This window comes from Atta colombica, unplaced genomic scaffold (genome assembly GCF_001594045.1).
Source record: "Atta colombica isolate Treedump-2 unplaced genomic scaffold, Acol1.0 scaffold321, whole genome shotgun sequence".
NCBI classification, from domain to species: domain Eukaryota; kingdom Metazoa; phylum Arthropoda; class Insecta; order Hymenoptera; family Formicidae; genus Atta; species Atta colombica.
The window spans coordinates 595,222-612,959 of record NW_017259428.1 but is presented as its reverse complement, the minus strand read 5'-3'; the positions used below and the strand labels follow the sequence as shown (position 1 = coordinate 612,959).

The 17,738-nt window shown below is 33.5% G+C and overlaps 1 protein-coding gene across 1 annotated transcript in view; it reads right to left on the bottom strand.

Annotated features, from left to right (window-relative positions):
• The window catches only part of LOC108690440, a 38,705-nt gene that overhangs the window by 9,930 nt on the left and 11,037 nt on the right, over positions 1 to 17,738 (bottom strand). The window contains exon 3 of the mRNA XM_018197732.1: positions 16,607 to 16,887. Within this exon, the coding sequence (XP_018053221.1) occupies positions 16,607 to 16,887 (281 nt within the window). The remainder of the gene's footprint in view (positions 1 to 16,606; positions 16,888 to 17,738) is intronic.

Here is a 17,738-nt window from a genome sequence, read left to right as displayed (position 1 = left end):
TCTCTCTCTCTCTCTCTCTCTCTCTCTCTCTCTCTCTCTCTCTCTCTCTCTCTCTCTCACTCATGTATTGACTCTCTTTAGAACTCCCTCTCATGCATTTGTCGATTCTATATCCTACAATAACGCAGAAAGAGCAGAATGGAAAGAGAGGATAAGTTCAGGATGGTCTAGAATTTGCGGAGGAGAAAAAGAGAGGGATTATATTTCATACGAGGGCGACACACTGAACGATTTTTTTCTTAGCACGATCTTTATATATGTACATGACAGAACAAAATTAATCGTCTCTTAATTTTGCGTCTCTAAATATTAAGATTTTTTTTTTAATTACGCATTTCTATTTATTAAATGGTATGATCATGTCAGAAGTGCATTTATTATATTTTATAAAGAAAATGATTACTTATTGATTAAAATCCATAAAATCCACAAATCAAAAATTGTGGTCATATATTTATCAATTTAACTCTCATTCGATCGTTTTTCGAAGGAAACAGAGACTATAAAAAAATCTCTCTGGATTTTCCCTTCGCATCCGCGTTGATTCTCTGCGTGGAAAGGACGAGGTAAGAGAAGAGTGAGGGCCGAGAGTGCGGAATGGGAGGGTGGAGGAATAGAAGCGAAAGGGTCGACAGAGAACCGAGTAGGGGTTGCCATCCGTACGGGAGGGGAGGGGGAGGTACACTGCGAGGTGAGGTCAGCCAGACCGGGGGAGGGAGTGGGCACGGGGGGATGGATCAAACGTAAAAAGTACGGCACAAAGCTGCCGGCGTGGCGCGATCCTGCGGGCGAAGGGCAGACGGCTGCCTGATGTATGGAAAGGAAGTCGCGCGATAATAGAGGGGAAAAAGGGCCTTTACGGATTTATCGGCGCCGTGCCGCACCGCCCCGGTGACGATTTAATCGATTGTTTTTCTCGGAGCGGATAAAGGCGTAATTGCGAACACCGGCGGATCTCGTTTAATTCTTTGAAGCCCAGTGATATGAAAAATCACCTATACCACTATCCCTTTGCTCACCAATTAGCTCGCTATTCGATTATTTCACTCGAATCTTAATGGCGGGATATTTATGCTACCTTATATAACATGAATTCTCGCATCAACAAGGAAAATAAAATATTATCCGTTTGTATAATATTATTTATGCAATACAAACGACGTCTGTCTGTAACGCTAATTATTAATTCTAGATAAATATAAAAATCTGTTATTCAAGGAAAGAGATAATTCAACGCTGGAAATATCTTTATCGTGATTTTGCGAGAGTGAATTAAAGATTTGAAATTAATGATTGTGTAAGATTGCGCGTGTGTGGATTTATTTGATTAAGATAAAGGAAAGATACATAAAGGTATCTTTTTAACAGCGAAATATCTTTAAATGAAAAAATTGTGTATTGCAAAGTTTTCCGAAATCCTGTTTTCCTGATTGAAGCGGAAGAAATAGTATTTCAGCATTCAATAATTATACAAAATTATAAAATTATATAAAAATTTTTAATTAAAAAAATTTTATTTGATATTTTATTATAGGATATCTTTAGGAAATTAATTACTAGTAATAAAAGCGGACAGTTCGGTGTTATGCGAAGGGATACTCTTCAAATGTCTCCGTAAAAGAGTGCGGATATCAGTTAAGGTGGTACGAGATCGTAAAACTAAAAAGAGCAGCGCAAGCTGCCGCGTCGCGATTCAACCGGAGATGAGCTGGCAATTGCTGATGTAGAGTGAAAAACGTCATGTGTTCTCGCGTCTGAGATGTCATATATGAAACCTCTTTTCCGAATCGACAAAATATCATCGTCGTCGTCGTCGTCGTCAGACAAATGCCATTTTAAAATCGTAATAATCTGAATAAAAAAAGAAGTTAAAGCATTTCGCTGCAAGTGAAATTGAAACTAATGTGATTTGTGAAAAGACTATAAACATTTATTTACAATTATTGTCTGTATTTCTTTTCATTAAGTTTTTGTACTTCGTTTTATAGAATTTTTTCACGGAGTGCGACGCAAATTATTTTGCGCGTTGTCGTTTTCTCGAAATGAAGTTCGCGATAGAGGCGATGAAAGTTAATTGTGTATCATGAAATAAGATGAAAATTTCAAAAGTGAATAAATTCATTTAGGTATTGAACAATGAAGTTGTGAATGTACTCATTTTTCTAATTTTCGTTTTGAAGACATACAATCGACTTCCAATACTTCAATTCTGTAATTCTTAACGACAGTTTGATATCGTTACATTGTCGTTGCGTAGCTTTTTTTTATTATATATACTTGTTGTATATGTCTATCCAGAGTTGAGTAACAACTCATTTCTTGTAACGAAATTACAATTAGAGTTACTTTTTTCAGTAAATATAATTTAACTTCGTTTCTTTTTTTCCATCTATAACTTAGTTACATTTTTTGGCAACTAAGTTAATAGTTACTTTATATGGATCTTTTTTATCAACATAGACTGATCAAAATAAAATGGATAGTGATTATTCCTCGTGATTGGAATATATTTTTATCCCTGATTATTATACTCTGTAAATGTTTGTATTAAAAATTAAGCTAAGATTCTTTTAATTATGTGATCGCATTTTAATATTACTCCTATAATTTTGATTCCATAAATATATATATTACTTTATTATAAATAATATAGCGTATAAATAAATAATATCGAATGTTTAGTATAATTAATAAAATAATTTATATTAATGTTAAAAATATATAAGATTCTTATTTATTTAAAAAAAATAATAAAAAAAATAACAGAAAAATAACGATCCATTATTTTTTAAGTAACTGTAATGTGTTACTTTTCAGAATCGTAACTTGTAACGGTAACTAATTACTTTTTGAAAGAAAAAAAATTATAATCAGCTACTTTTATAAAATAACTTTTCCAATTCTGTTTATATCTGATATTTACCTGTATTATATTTACACATATGATAACAACAGTATAATGATACCGACATTATCGTTAAGAGTTACAGCATCAGGGTATAGGATAGATTTCGCGAAGAGAAAAGAAGAATCCCGCATTTATAGTTATATACCCACCCGGTTTTATGAATACAATTCTACGAGCATGGGCGAACGAGAGAGGCAAATACGTTTCGGAATCGATGTCAGTTCGCGATAAGAGGGTGGAGGGACGAGGAAGGTTTACAATCGAGATATACAATTTGCGAATTTACAATCCGTCTGCGTGCAGGTCGTATAAACCGGGCTACAGCTGCAAGAGTGGATACGAGCCGGCACAAATCGGAAGTGATATTTCCGGGAGAAATGTCGCGAGAGCGAGAGCGAGAGGAATTCGTTGGGAACGCACCGACGTGATGTCGCACGCGCAGCTCGTGTATCTAATTTTCCTGTTGCAAAATTGTTTTTAAATGTCAAAAAGAGTACGTTTTAATCCATTCGACCAATATCATTCAATTCATTTAAATTCGTCGGATTTCTTCGGGAAATTAAAAACGAAACTCTCAATATCGAAATATTGAAGCGTTAAAATCGCTTATGATTAAGCGAACGAAAAGGTTTTCCGCATGTTAAGTTCAAAAGTTCAATCAATTAATGATATTTTATTCTTCATTAAATTCCGAGTTAATATTTATTTCAACAAAATTGTTATTTAATCGATATCTAGCGTTAAGATACATTTAGAGAAAAAAATAATTACATAATTTAACGATAATATAATTTATAGTCATTTTTTTCGGTGTCAATAATATACGTATACTTTTGAATTAAAATTATAAATATAATAATTATATATAAATATATAAATATAATAATTATTACTAACAATATAACAATAACAACTATAAAAATGAAGCTTCTAACAATTATATCATAATTATTTTATCAAATTTTCTTCTTAATGTAAAAATTCGCGAACGACAAAGTTGCCATAAAATTCAGCAAACTCACTTCCAAACTCACTGAACTTTTTATAAGCGGTTTCAAAACAGTTCAGAATGTTAAAATTTATTTTCATTACAAATGTTTACACTTACATTAAAAGCCCGTTTGTCTCTGCAGATAGCAAAACGTGGACGGGGACGAGGACGAAGCGCTCGCTATCACCGTCAGAGTCATCGATGCCGCTCGATTCCACGGCTCTCGAGTTCACCGTGAGTGATTAAAGTTGATTCTCAAAGGCGAGATCTATATGCATATACCGCGGTATTGTATATTCATGGTTTCTTAGCTCTCGCGTCCGCCTCCGGCGCGAGCGAGGGCGAGGGGTGGTGGGGCAGCGACGCTCTCTCAAAGTAAAATCCATAATGCATGAAGGTCCACGGGCTAAGCCGAAGAGCTTAAAGCCGTAAGATATTGCGCGGCGTTATATTCATGTTATGCTCTGCGAGAGGCAGGCCTTTGTTTTTAATATCCGCGGCAGATTGTAGCCGGAGCGATTAGGGTAACGTCATAGCCGTCGTCCTTCGCTAGACTTTGATCCACCTGCGATCAAGATCAATGAAGTTCCACCAAACTGACATACAAAATGATTTAAGGACTAAAAAAAAATGCTATTTTGATACGCAGATAACAGAATAAGAAAAGTCGAGCTGTATTATCACGTAAAGAAATAAATGTCAAATTTGCAGACAGATAATTCAGCCGACACGACAGGGAAGATTTGTGTCTTCCAAAATATCCAAAAGAGTTCTTAGAAATAATTTGAAAATACTTTACTTTGCACAATGTAAGTAATATATTATTTTTGTACTTGAATTCTTATAGTTTGTTTCAAAATTTTTTAGTTTCTCAAAATACCTGAAATATTCAAATTTAAAGATTAATATAATATCATGTATTTACATACAATTATATTAATTTATAATTTTTCTAATGTATATTTAAAATATATTATTTTTAATATATATTTAAATTATATTCATCTTTAATTTTATCTTTTATACGTTTATGTAAAGTTATATTTTTTTGGCATACCAAAGATTTTTTTACTTCACTTGCTATAATTTTCTTTTTTATAAGAATATACATATTTGTTATATTCCTTAATATTCAACATTACGATTGAAAAAAATTGTTATAATAATGTGTTTATTTTTATGCAACATTTTTTTCTATCTACAATATCTACTGATAGATGATAAAACGGTATAAAGTGGTAAAGAAAGATTAATTTTATAAGAAGAAACTGATAATTTACTTTAGAAATTATTAGAAAGTTTAATTTAGTGCAAAGAATTTAATAAGTAAAAGATTTCCTTTTTACACTGATACGGCTACGTTACATCTATCCGCAAAAAGCTACATCGAAGAGCTTGAATAACCAAGAGCGACGCTATGAAGAGACGATCGTCTGTAAGTTCACGTTATCGCATAGCCAGTGTGTGTCTTGTAAGTGGATATACGAAGAACAGAGGTTCTTCGCGACATGGATGTCAAACGTACATATCTGCTGTCTCGAGCTTCGATGTTTGTGCAAATATAGATCGGTTAGCTCTCCTCGGGTCAGCTCTCGCCGACGGGCGAGCCATGGCGACGATGGCGGCGGATTGCTCTCGTAAAAGCTTGTCAAGGCAAACTCGAATCAACGGCGGACCTAATGGCTACAAATTGATTTGACCGACGGAATCCAGGAAACTCGATATCCTCCTCTTGAAACGCCAAACCTAATGGCCGATCTATCTAACGTGTCAACGTCAGTGTCGTGGGAAAGGGCGATCTGCGAGACCGGCGTGGAAATTGAATTGAAGAGAGCGTTTATACACCTTCCATCTCCCGTTGTGATAATAATTAAACTGCTGCTTAAATTCATCGTGTTCGCAACTTCCCGATTTCGTTTCCTGATTTGAATTGATTCGCTGCGAAAAATCTTTCTACGTCACTGAATGTAAATATTTAATCAGGATGATTACTGAAATTTTGTAAAAAAAATTCCCCTGAGAATTTCCCTATTTTATTCCAAGTAGTTTTGTTTCAAAAATTCCGGATTAGCATAACTTTGAAATAACTTGGAATGCGAGCGAACTATATATTGAAAATTATTAGAGTACAGGAAATCCATGAAACTATATCAATCATTTTCTATAATTGAATCGGTGAGAATAGAAAAGAGAACGAGTCCAAATTTATTCAAAAAAAAGTTTTTCTTCTTGTTAATCTTGAAATGAACAGGAATTCTTTCAGTACAAAGGACATTTTATGCTAGGCTTTTAAGGGCCTAAAGTAAATACTGAAAAGCAATGAGTGCAGAGAGAGTCCGTATTTAAAATTTAAGTTTTTTATTTCATAAATATTTCACGAATGGTTTTCCAAAAATATTATTGAACGTCATATTTAAATTCTCAAAAGTAATTTTGTTTAGTTTTTTCAATAGAACTAAAACTAAACAATTTTTTGTTAGCATTGAAAATTTTGATAAATGTGACTCGGTTCCTTTCTGTATTCATCGATTCAATTAGAATCACGAAATTTATAGGATAATATAAGAAAGGCTTACTACAATATAATATCATAGTAATATTATTCTATTTTGTTGAATGTTGTTTTCTACTGTCACCCTGATTTTTATTACAAAAATTCGCAAAATACATAAAAACGTACGTGAATATACCCGTGAAAATGTAAATCATACTTATTGCTAACTGATTGTCAACATTTTGCATTATGAAGAAAAAATGATCAAAAAAACAATGTTTTCAGAAAGAAAATTTAAATTTAAAATTTCCTTGAGTTTTTGATAAAATTCCATGAAATTCTTTAAAATGTAGAATCTCTTGAAAAAATTCTAGATTTTTTTCAGGTAAACACAAAATAATATTTTACATATTTTGCACCTAATCTAGCAAACAAATTAAATATCCTTTCCGTGCTTGAACTTTGCCTGCAATTTAGAATCATCTTCTATTTTACATATGAAAGAAAAAAATTCTACAACACTGTTCTTCTGACATTCAGAAATCATGATATTTTTTTCGCTGTTATTAAATGGCTGCCAGCAACATGAGAAATGGAGTTATTTTTCTTTAATATAATTTGCAAATCTAAACGGGACATTTATGCTACGACAAGATGAAGAAACGAAGAGATCAGATAAAGATTTCGTCAGGATTTAATTTAGTACTTGAGGATATCTCGGCGCAAATAGCGGCATTGTACATCCCCTCGATTAGATAGATACCTTCGAAGAAGGAGAAATCTAAACTTGCAAAGTTTAGGTAGATGGCGACTTCAAATAAGATATAGGCCGTTACTCATAAGGTAGTATTATAATGGGAGCTTATATTTAAGATTGTCTTAAGTACAGTCTTAGGATATTATGAATCAATCAAAGAGTCGTATGAGTATCTAAGACGATTCTTAAAATAAGAACGGACTGTGATTACCGCTTACAGTCCGTTCTTATTGCAAGATAATTGTAAGTAACGTCTTAATTATAAACTAGTCTTAAGTATAAAAATCGAATATCAGCCATAGTCAGAACTTAACACAACGGCGTTAATGATCTCTTCTTCAAGATTGGGATATCAAGATAAAATTCGTTAATTCCAATTTCCGCGAAATGTTACCATGTCAGTCGTATAATTCAGTCGTACAAGTGAAGGGTGTAATATGACGTGGAAGCTTAAAGAACTCTGCAGCAGTTTTTGCCGTACACGAATAACGAGACGCCCGATTCGGGCGACGTCGGGCAAGTTCCGTGAAATCAGTGCAGGGCGCAACTAGGATCCGTGCTTTTATATCGCGAATTAAGCTCGCGGCGTGATTCTGACAGCTCTGGCAACTTGTAAGAAGAAGGGAAACCGCCGTCCCGTGCCCGTCGGATCTGATTATTAAAAAGATAACAAGCCCCGAGGGCTCTCTTTAATTTTTCCGTCGTTTCCGCCAGTAGATCCGACATAACGGAGACGTCCCAAACATAAAAGTGGCCGGCCTCCTCATAATTCCAGATAATTTAAGGTCGACGGCGTTGATGAGTTCTACCTACAGGCGACGCGAGAGCGATTCTGACAAGACGCTGCCGCCACTGTCTCAATATCTCCTAAGGCAGAAATGAAAAGCTACATCTCTTAATTTTCTGGCATCGCGTAACGTTTCTTAATTTCTTAAAATCTACAAGCATAGTGAAGTCTGTTCTTAGTTGTTGATGTTTTCGTTATGAAATATTGTGAATATAGCTTGTTTCTGTCCACTTAATTAAATATTTTAATTAAGAATTATACATTTTAGTAATCTTAAAATCTCGTAAAAAGCGAAATGGATGAAAAGTTTTAGCGCGGAGTTGATTAGGTTTAAAAGGTTTTACTCCTACAGATGTAAAATTGTATTTAAAGTGAATTTTACGAATCACATACGAATTATATCTTCAGTGCTGTGATCTTATCGTATCATTGTTAAGAAACATTGTAGATGTGGAAAAAAAGAGAGAAGATGAGAGAGAATAAAATATATGTTAGTCTTACATATAAAATATATAAAAAAAAATGTATGTAATATTAATCTTCTATGTAATAATGTATAAAATAAAAATAAAGCCTTCGTGGCTTCTGAAAGCCGGGCTCTCGTGATAAATCAACATCTTCATCTCGTTAAAGGCGCTGAGAAGGATAAGGGTGTAGGCATAGCTAAGAAAGGGATTGGCTCTCGCTCACCATCACTAATTACTTTAGTTATCCCCCTTTAACCCTCGACGTTCCTCTTAAACCCACCCTCGTCATAAACTGTAGTGAAGCCTCGAACCTGTGTGAAACGGCACTTCGTCCCTCTCTCATCTATCCCTCCCTTTCAGCCTTCTCCTCTCCACCTGCTGTATCCTGCCGTCCCTCAAAGTACCAGATTACCCTCGGAAAAGCTTTATTATTATCATCCACCCGTGGCACCGCAAGTCCTTAATTAAATTCGCGAAAAGATTCATGAGTCCGGCAGAGAATCTAAAATACAATATATATATAATTCGAATAATGTTAAAACGCACGCACGCGCGCGCGCGTGTGTGTGTGTGTGTGTGTGTGTGTGTGTGTAACTCATTATATGCCTTTGAAAATGATAAAAAAAGTTATTGAATTGTCAGGATATATTTAAGAAAAAAGAATATCTTTGATAACAAGAATTATAGTTGCCAGAAAATGAAAGAAAATTTGTTCAATTATAATTTTCTAACATAATTATTGAAAAGTTACAACTAATTTTAATAAAGTATTTATTCGTAATATTTTTAAAGCCTTAAAGCGTAATAAATAATCTGCAAAGAACGTAATTACATTTTATGACGCGATAATGGGCAAACGGTAACGCGATAACAATACTACTTCGACACGCATCCGACACGTCGATAGCTCGATAACTTAGATTGCAATACTGAGACGGAAGTTCCGATAGCGATATTATCGCTCTCGTGCTCGGTACATTAAGGGAGACGTGAAATTCGGCATCTGCTACCAACACTTCGCCGCTATTAAGAGACATCGAGGAGTAGAGAGAGAAAGAGAGAGAGAGAGAGAGAGAGAGAGAGAGAGAGAGAGAAGGCGAAGAGATAGAGCGAAGAAGTAGAGCGAAGGGCAGAGAGAAAGAACTATCATTGGACAATAATCGCTTTTATGGGTGTTCGTGTGGCGAACCGTGGTATTAGATAGCTGACCAACGAGTGCGCAGAATCGCAGTTCTCAAATCGCAGAAACTCTCTTGGATCCGGAAACACCCTCTAATAAAGTTGGGAAAAGTTTCCCCCTCGCGTGCGCGCGCGCGATAAAAAGTAATGTTAGAGATATTGCGGGTGCGTTCAGTTGGAGTTCAATTGCTTTTAACGGGATCACGTTCGATATGTACTTACGAAGCTGAATCGCGTCGTGGCGCCGAAGTATCATTTCATTGGAATCAAGTAATCGAAATTGCCATTTCACTTGGTACACTTTTGACGAGATTATTTGTTTCGGAATCAAAGGATAATCACTTTGTGTTTGATTGCTTCGCATTTGATATTTCATTAAAAAGAATAAAATCTTTCGAAATTAATTATCCTGTGCCGCAATTTTGAAATTTTAAATACTATATTATTATAATAGAAAATTTTTCAAATTTCTATTATTTGTGTTTCGATCGGATGAATGATTGATTTCATTTTCAATTAACTATGTATTTTCACAGTAACTTATTTATATTTTTAATTTTTAACGCTCTAAATTATTAGTAATAGTATAATAATTATTAGTAATTAATAATTAGTATCGTTAATATGATTTAAATATGTACCAATGAAAATGATCATACATCCTGCATACAACACAGAAACTTGCAGCAACATTGCTGTGATATTTGCAACGTTGTTGTAATATTGCTGAAAGTTTGTGCAGGAAGGTCGAAACATTTATAATATTACGATTAAAACAGGACCGCTTATATATATTAACTAAGTAAGTAAGAGAAACGCCAATTACAGTCAAAGTTAGATGTGAGAATAATACATCTATATGTATTCACTTTCGAATTTGCAACACAATCAAAGTGAAATAATAACACCTCTCCCAAATTAAATTAGATCATCGATTTGATGCTACTAGCAACAATTTGTGTATTTATATAAATTATATTAATTTTTACAAACATTATACTTAAATCTTTGATTTTCATGCTCCTTTATTTATTTATATAAATTTCATTAAATTTTATGAAGTGTGTAAAAAGAACGAAGGAAAGAAAATATTACTTATATGTGTTAAAAGTATTCTTAAAAAAAAAAAATGTTCGGTGATACTTCGAGTCTTTGCGACACATACAGAACGTCTGAAATGTCAACGATCAACCCTCAGAAACATGTCGACGTTTAATTATAAATTTAAGAATCCCGTGCGACAATTCATCATGTTTGCGATGTTTCACTCGGCGAGTTTATTCGTCGCGAATACCCGCTGGATTCTTATCACGTTGTTCGCGATCGTTCAACGACAGCGGGAGGAGAGAAGCGCGGCCCGAAGAAGGGCGCAAAATCAGCTTTTGTATGCGGATTGCAGAACCGCAAGAAACGTCAATTCACTCTTCTTGGCTGTCTCTCCCGTGTACGTACGCGTCTGGTCTCCATGTGTATGTATGCGCGCTTGATCCTTAGATTTTCTCGTAAAACCAGCGACAGAGTGAGCCTCGACCAATGGCGGTGGAAGCATGGCGCTCGAGGTGTGAATTATACATGAGGATATATCCCTACACAGTCCTCTCCGCCGTGTATCCCTTCCTTGCGCACCCCGCGCCCCGCGTTGTCTTTCTTGCTCTCGCGTATATATTCACCGCGACCACCATTCATCCGACCAGGAACCGCTTCTTGTTTGCCCGATCTTCTCACGCCCGCCAGTAACATCTCGATCTCAAAACGATAATTATATCTCGAATTTAAAAAATAGATTTTAATCTGAATAATAAATCGGTTTATGTGTAAAATTGTCATCTATATTTCTTATAAACTAAACCCAATTTTGATAATTTCATTTATTTGCTGCAACATTAAAAATAACTGTCATTTTTGAATGTTTGTGAAAAAAGAGCGGAATATATAAGAGAGAAAGAATATACTTTTGTTTCTTTATAATCAATTATTATATCGAAATTGCATGATAAAATTAATATTCCAAAATATTGATGATAAAATATTTATTTATTTTTTTGAAAAATTTCGTTTTTTAAATTGTGTCGTTGTAACAAATGAGTAATTTATAATTATGATAGATGTATCATGTAATCTACAATTTCTATCGGGATTCAAAATAAAATTCTATTTAATTTCATGTGCCGTATAATTGAAGAAAAATATTTGAAAAAACAAAATACGCGAGCGTGTATAAAATATACATTAAAATATTACACATATACGTATTAAACCACACGATATGTAGGTAAAATTATAAATAAAATCTGAAACGAAATCTGATTTGTTGTGTCCTGAGATCTGACACGAATTATATAGCGCCTAAAATGAATTCACAAAGCAGATGGTGTCCATTAAAATTATGATAGTTTTATTTTATATAATATTTAAAAGTTCACTGATCGCCATTAATTTAACTAAAAAATCGCTTCTTATTTCAATCTTATCACATCAATAATATTTCAATCTCACACAAAATGATAATTACATAATATTTAAATACTAAATTCATTTATTTGTGAGATTATCATACGGATTTTATTAAAAATATTATTATATATAGGAAACGAATAATACCTCTTTTAATATATATAATAATGTCTTTTAATCTTTAATAATATTTCTGATACTTCTTTCATGATAATTATTTTTCTCTATTTGCTTTTTAAACAGCCGGATATTATTTCTCATTTACACAATAGAGAGAATAAGAGGAGATACATAATTTATAAGATTCATTTTAAAAGCAATTGTATTGTAATTCAAAAAATAATCCTCATAATTAAATCACTGATTTATATTTTCATTCTTAATTTTATTTTTTCAATATGTCTAATCCTTCAACTGTCTTTACTACGAAATCTTTTCTTTTTCTTCTTTTTGATTAAGAATGTCAATAACACAAAATGACAATTAAAATAACAATTAATACAAAATGACGATTAAAAAATTATTCTCACAAATCACTGATTATATTTTTATTCTCATCCTTAATCTTATTTTTTTAACACATTTAATCCTTCATTGTCTTTTACGAAATCTCTTCTTCTCTTCGACCAAGAAAGCCAATAACAATCTAAAACTTAAGCAACGATCTGTTTCTCTGCATAATATGTGTTACAGAGTAAATTTAATTATCTCGAATGGAGCTGCGCACCTTCAAGTATCGACTTGCAGGCGTGCGTTTTACATATACATGCATCGCGAGTAGATCACGGGCGGTATCGACGTATCGCGTTGACGTACACGAAGAAAGAGCGAGTGTGGCTGTGTGCCACAGAGGAAGGGAGTGAAGCACATAATATCCTCACGGTACGGGCCATACGGGGTTAATCGGGCGATGCCAGTTCATTAGTTGCACACGTAGGTGTATGCAACGTATAGCGCACGCTGCTACATGTGAGACCGCTCGGTGTGACGCTAATGGAACTAAACGATATCCGGAAATGGCGCGCCATGTGAGTTAGTTTCATTCGATTTCATGAGCACAGCTTGGTCGTTTTCAACGTACGCGCGAATGTCCACGATCCACTGACAGTCAAACGCGGCCATCGAGGTTTTTATTCCAATTCCGTGCGTCGCCCAAATCGTCCGTATTTAAATAAACGAATGAGCGAACCGTTTATTGACAGAGCAAGCTCTCGAATAGTAGGGAACAATAGCAGATGTCAAATATCTTTATGTAAAACTTACATACACAATTATAGAAAATGTTTTAATGTGAAACGTTTAAGAAATTAAATAAAATATATCCAATAAGAAATAAAAATAATATTTAAGAAATTTCATTTTCTATCTAATGCAACCATAATTATCATTTTCCAATCGTAATGATGTAAAATATAATTAATTTTAATCGAGTCCAGTAAATTCGGATTTTTCTCAATTACGTTATGAAAAATTGTTTACAATAAATCTTTTTCACAACTTTATATAATTTTAAGTTACGTATTCCTTTGAACTTTAAAATGATAAAAAAAAATTGATCAATTACATTAACTTTAAGCAAAGATATATTACTTCAGAAACTCGCAAATACTAGTAAAGGAAATTTCAGAGCGATTAGGGTTAATGCATTTAATGCTATTTTAAATATTCATCAAACATCTCATGAATGAATCAAACACATTTAGCAGCGACAGACGCAAGCAACATTGTGTTTGTCTCCTCCGACGGCTCTTTCACGCGATTAGAATAATTAATCGCGAAGCTAATTACGCGAAGTTAATTACGCAAAGCGGCGAGGCGTATTATTATTATACCGAGATTTAATGGGCTACGACTGCTTGATCGTTCTTGAAATCGGTGTACCTGGTCGCGCAATTAGGCTAGCCTGGCATACGTTGCTCGTGGCTTCGCTCGTACGGTACTCAAGCGGTAGGCGATTTTGCATTCGACAAAACCAAGCATTAGTCTCTATTAACCTGTCCCGAATGGAGCCGTGAGAGAATCGGCGACGGCGACGGCAACGTTTCTCCGCAACGGAGAATTGAATTCGCTCGACGTACGGTGCCGAGAGATTCGTACTTCGTTAGAGCGACAATTAGTGCCCTAATAACGTCATTAAGCACAATATATATATATATATATATATTCACTACCGCGTACCACCTTCCCGCGTCTTGCACGCGCTTAACTGCCCGATTATGCTGGCCCGTTATCGGTGTGATTATCTCTCACGGTGGGAGTCATCCCGGGAATCACTATTCCTTTCAAGAGACTTCCTCGTCTCGATCTAATTATCCGGAAATCGCGTAAAATCTATATAATCAGACTTGAAACTCAACTTGCGAAAATCATGAAAAGATCGTGAAAACTATGACGATGCGAATGAGAAAAAAATAAATTGATGCAATTGTACGGCAAAAAAGTTTGGCCACAAAGTTTTGTGTTCAAATCATTAGTCACGTATATTGATGAAAAACTCTGGAGTATTAATTATATCTTATTAAATACCAAAAATAATAATTAACATTTAAAATCACTTTTAGCTTCGATACAAACTTTAAGGCGCTTTAGGAATCAATGATCCATGGATAAATTCAAGAACAATCTTCAGTTTATCAATCGATGAAAATCTTTTGATGCATAATCTTTTAGAAATTTAATAAGATGTAACATTCTAGAGTTTTTAATTCTCGACTACAGCAACGAATCATTTGGATTCGAAGAGAAAATTTTAGATGATTGGTATCAATCTGTATTATTAGTATTACACTGTTAAAAATGTCATGAAATTTAATGTACTTTTAAGTTACATAAATTAAATTCAATTTTATGACACTAAATTAAATTTTATGTATCTGTAACTAAAAGGTATATTTGTGTACATATATGGAATTTAGTGTGCATTTCATAAAATTTTATGAAGTTTAGTATATTTTTTTATTAAATTTTATGTAGATTTGTATAAAATTTAATATAAACGTTAAATTTAAGTTACTTGTAACTTCATTTTCATTGACAACATTAAATATTTTTAATGTATCTGCTTGAAATTTGCTTCCATTACATATAACGAAAGTTCTGTTTTTTTAACAGTGTATATGAGATTCTATCGCTATCAATCGCTGTAAGACAAAGATTTAGTTGCACTTCGTACTTCAAATCCTTACAAAAATCCAATGCTGAAAGACAATAATTAATTACTCAAATTAAAAAGATTAAGTATCAAAAGCATTGTTGTTCTGTACTTATAGTACTCCAAATAAATAATCAATTACTGTCTTTCGGTAATAAATTGGCTACACTGAAAAAAAATTTCTAAGTATTTTGTTTCTCGAATAGTTCCAAGTACATATTTCTTTACTGCAAGTAAATATTTATTTGAATCTATTCAACAAATAAATTACTTAAAGTTAAAACATTTTTTTTCGGTAGTGTTAAATTGGCCAGTATTAGATTTCTGTAAGGAAACGAGATGTTTTAGAACTTGGATGTAATTTTCACAGCTGTAGTTAAGAAGTTACCATCCAGATAATAAGTTAATGTTTGTTATTATTTTCATATCAAAATGACATGTAATGTCGAATCATCATTTGACATTAAAATGATAACAGGCAGCAAAATAACGACAACTACCTGGGTAATGATTTGATAAACACAAAAGCTTGTGGATAAATTTTGTCATATTTATCAATTCTATCAATAATAAAGTAAATCATTAGTATTCCTACATCAAATTCCTCGAAGGATATTGGAAGCGATATAATTTAATTTAGAATTAACCGCGCAAATAATAAAACACAAAATAATTAGCATATAAAAATCATGATATCGCAAGAGAGAAAGAAAATAACAAAATAAACTTATTAACACGGCAGTCTGTTGACTACTAATAATAAAATCATGTTATTTTTAATAGCGCTAACGAATTTCCTGGTTTAATTACGGTTTAGATTAGCACGTTTGCGCGGATTAGTTTGAACTACTATTGCGCCGAGGAGATCATTAAGCACGGGATTAAACACCGTGTGCCGTCTCTAATGCTCACGGCGCAGCCTCTCGATTGTAATACAACGCGAGCACATCCGCCTATCATCGCGTATGCAAATCTGCCTGCATATGACATGCCTGATGCGATTATCGAGAGCGAGGATTCTGGATCACAAGGAATCGAATTATGCGCTTCGATGCGCGCTATAATTGATATGCAATTGATTTGCATGCACGGAAAACCGCGTCGGCGCGAGAAGAAGGTAAATAATTACGTCTCGCTGCAATTGTAAATCTATCGAAATTGCGAACGTAAAAATGTACAAATTAAATCGTGATTAAATCGGTTTTGCGATTAAATTGCTGATACTGAAATACTGCAAATACAGATAATCGAGCAAGTCGGGCAGTGCAGTACGATAATATATTTCAATTATTATTCCCGAGTATTCGAATGTCGAAATTATACTCGACAAATGTTGAAAATGTTTCGTCTCTCGAGTTGTCCAATATATATAAAAAGAATTTCTTCAGATCACAGTTATGCGATACATAACCGCTTACCTGTGAGTCCTTGAGACCTAGTTTTTCAGCGAGTTTCTTGCGATCCGGCTTGCTGATGTACTTTTGTATTTGGAACCTTTTTTCGAGTCCGCGTCGCTGAAGATCCGAGAAAACAGCTCTCCTCATCATCCCTCGGCGTGGCTTTCCGCGCGCATTCGTCGCCCATGGAAAGACCAAGCCAGTCCCGGAAAAATCGCCGATGCTGCCTTGGATGGTCCCCGGAAACACGGCGCCTCCACCAGGCGTGCCAGGATGATGACTTCCAGTCCCGGAACTAGCAACTGTTAACAAGCATAACGCGTTGATGTAAACATTTAGAAAATTTATTATAGCATTACATTTAATGTTACTTGTATATTTCACGATCAGTTTGCTGAAACTGATCATATATAAAAGAAAAAGTGGCGATACTACATCGATAAAGAAAATTCATATACGTTACGGCAAAGCATATATGTATGTGTATGATAAAGCTACATTTCGATGTAGTTCAATAAAAAAAATTCTAAGAAAAGATCATTTTTCTTTATAATGTTTTTATACTACGATCTCTTAATTTTTAGAAGTCTTGCATTACAATTTAAAAAAATTGTTTAATATGTTACAATAAAAACGTAAAAATACTAGATTTTATATCGTTTATTGTATTATTGATACACTTTCGTCTTTTGAAGAATTTCTTTGAGGAGATTAAGGTTGGTAAAATTTTTCATCAAATATTGAATAAATTTATTACAGAAAAAAATGTAAATTACGTAATATGTAATGTAACGATTACGAACTGTTAAATATTACATATCGTATTTGATAATTTTAATATTAAATATATATTTAGCATCTTGAAAAACTATTATTGTATTATAAAATTTTGCAAAAATCCGCATTTTACTCGTCATTTTGAATTTATCAATTCGAATTATTATTTAAATTTTTTAGATTTTATTTGTATTTAGCGATTCGGAAAACTTTTTTGAATAAAAAATTTAGAAACGTTTAATAAATTGTTCATTATCCTCAATTAATTATGGATTTACTGTTCTCGATTCAATGATTCAATTTAAAATGCAATATGTTCAATGGCTTCTTTATCATAAAAATCTCATTAATCTTAATTTTTGTAACAAATTTTTTT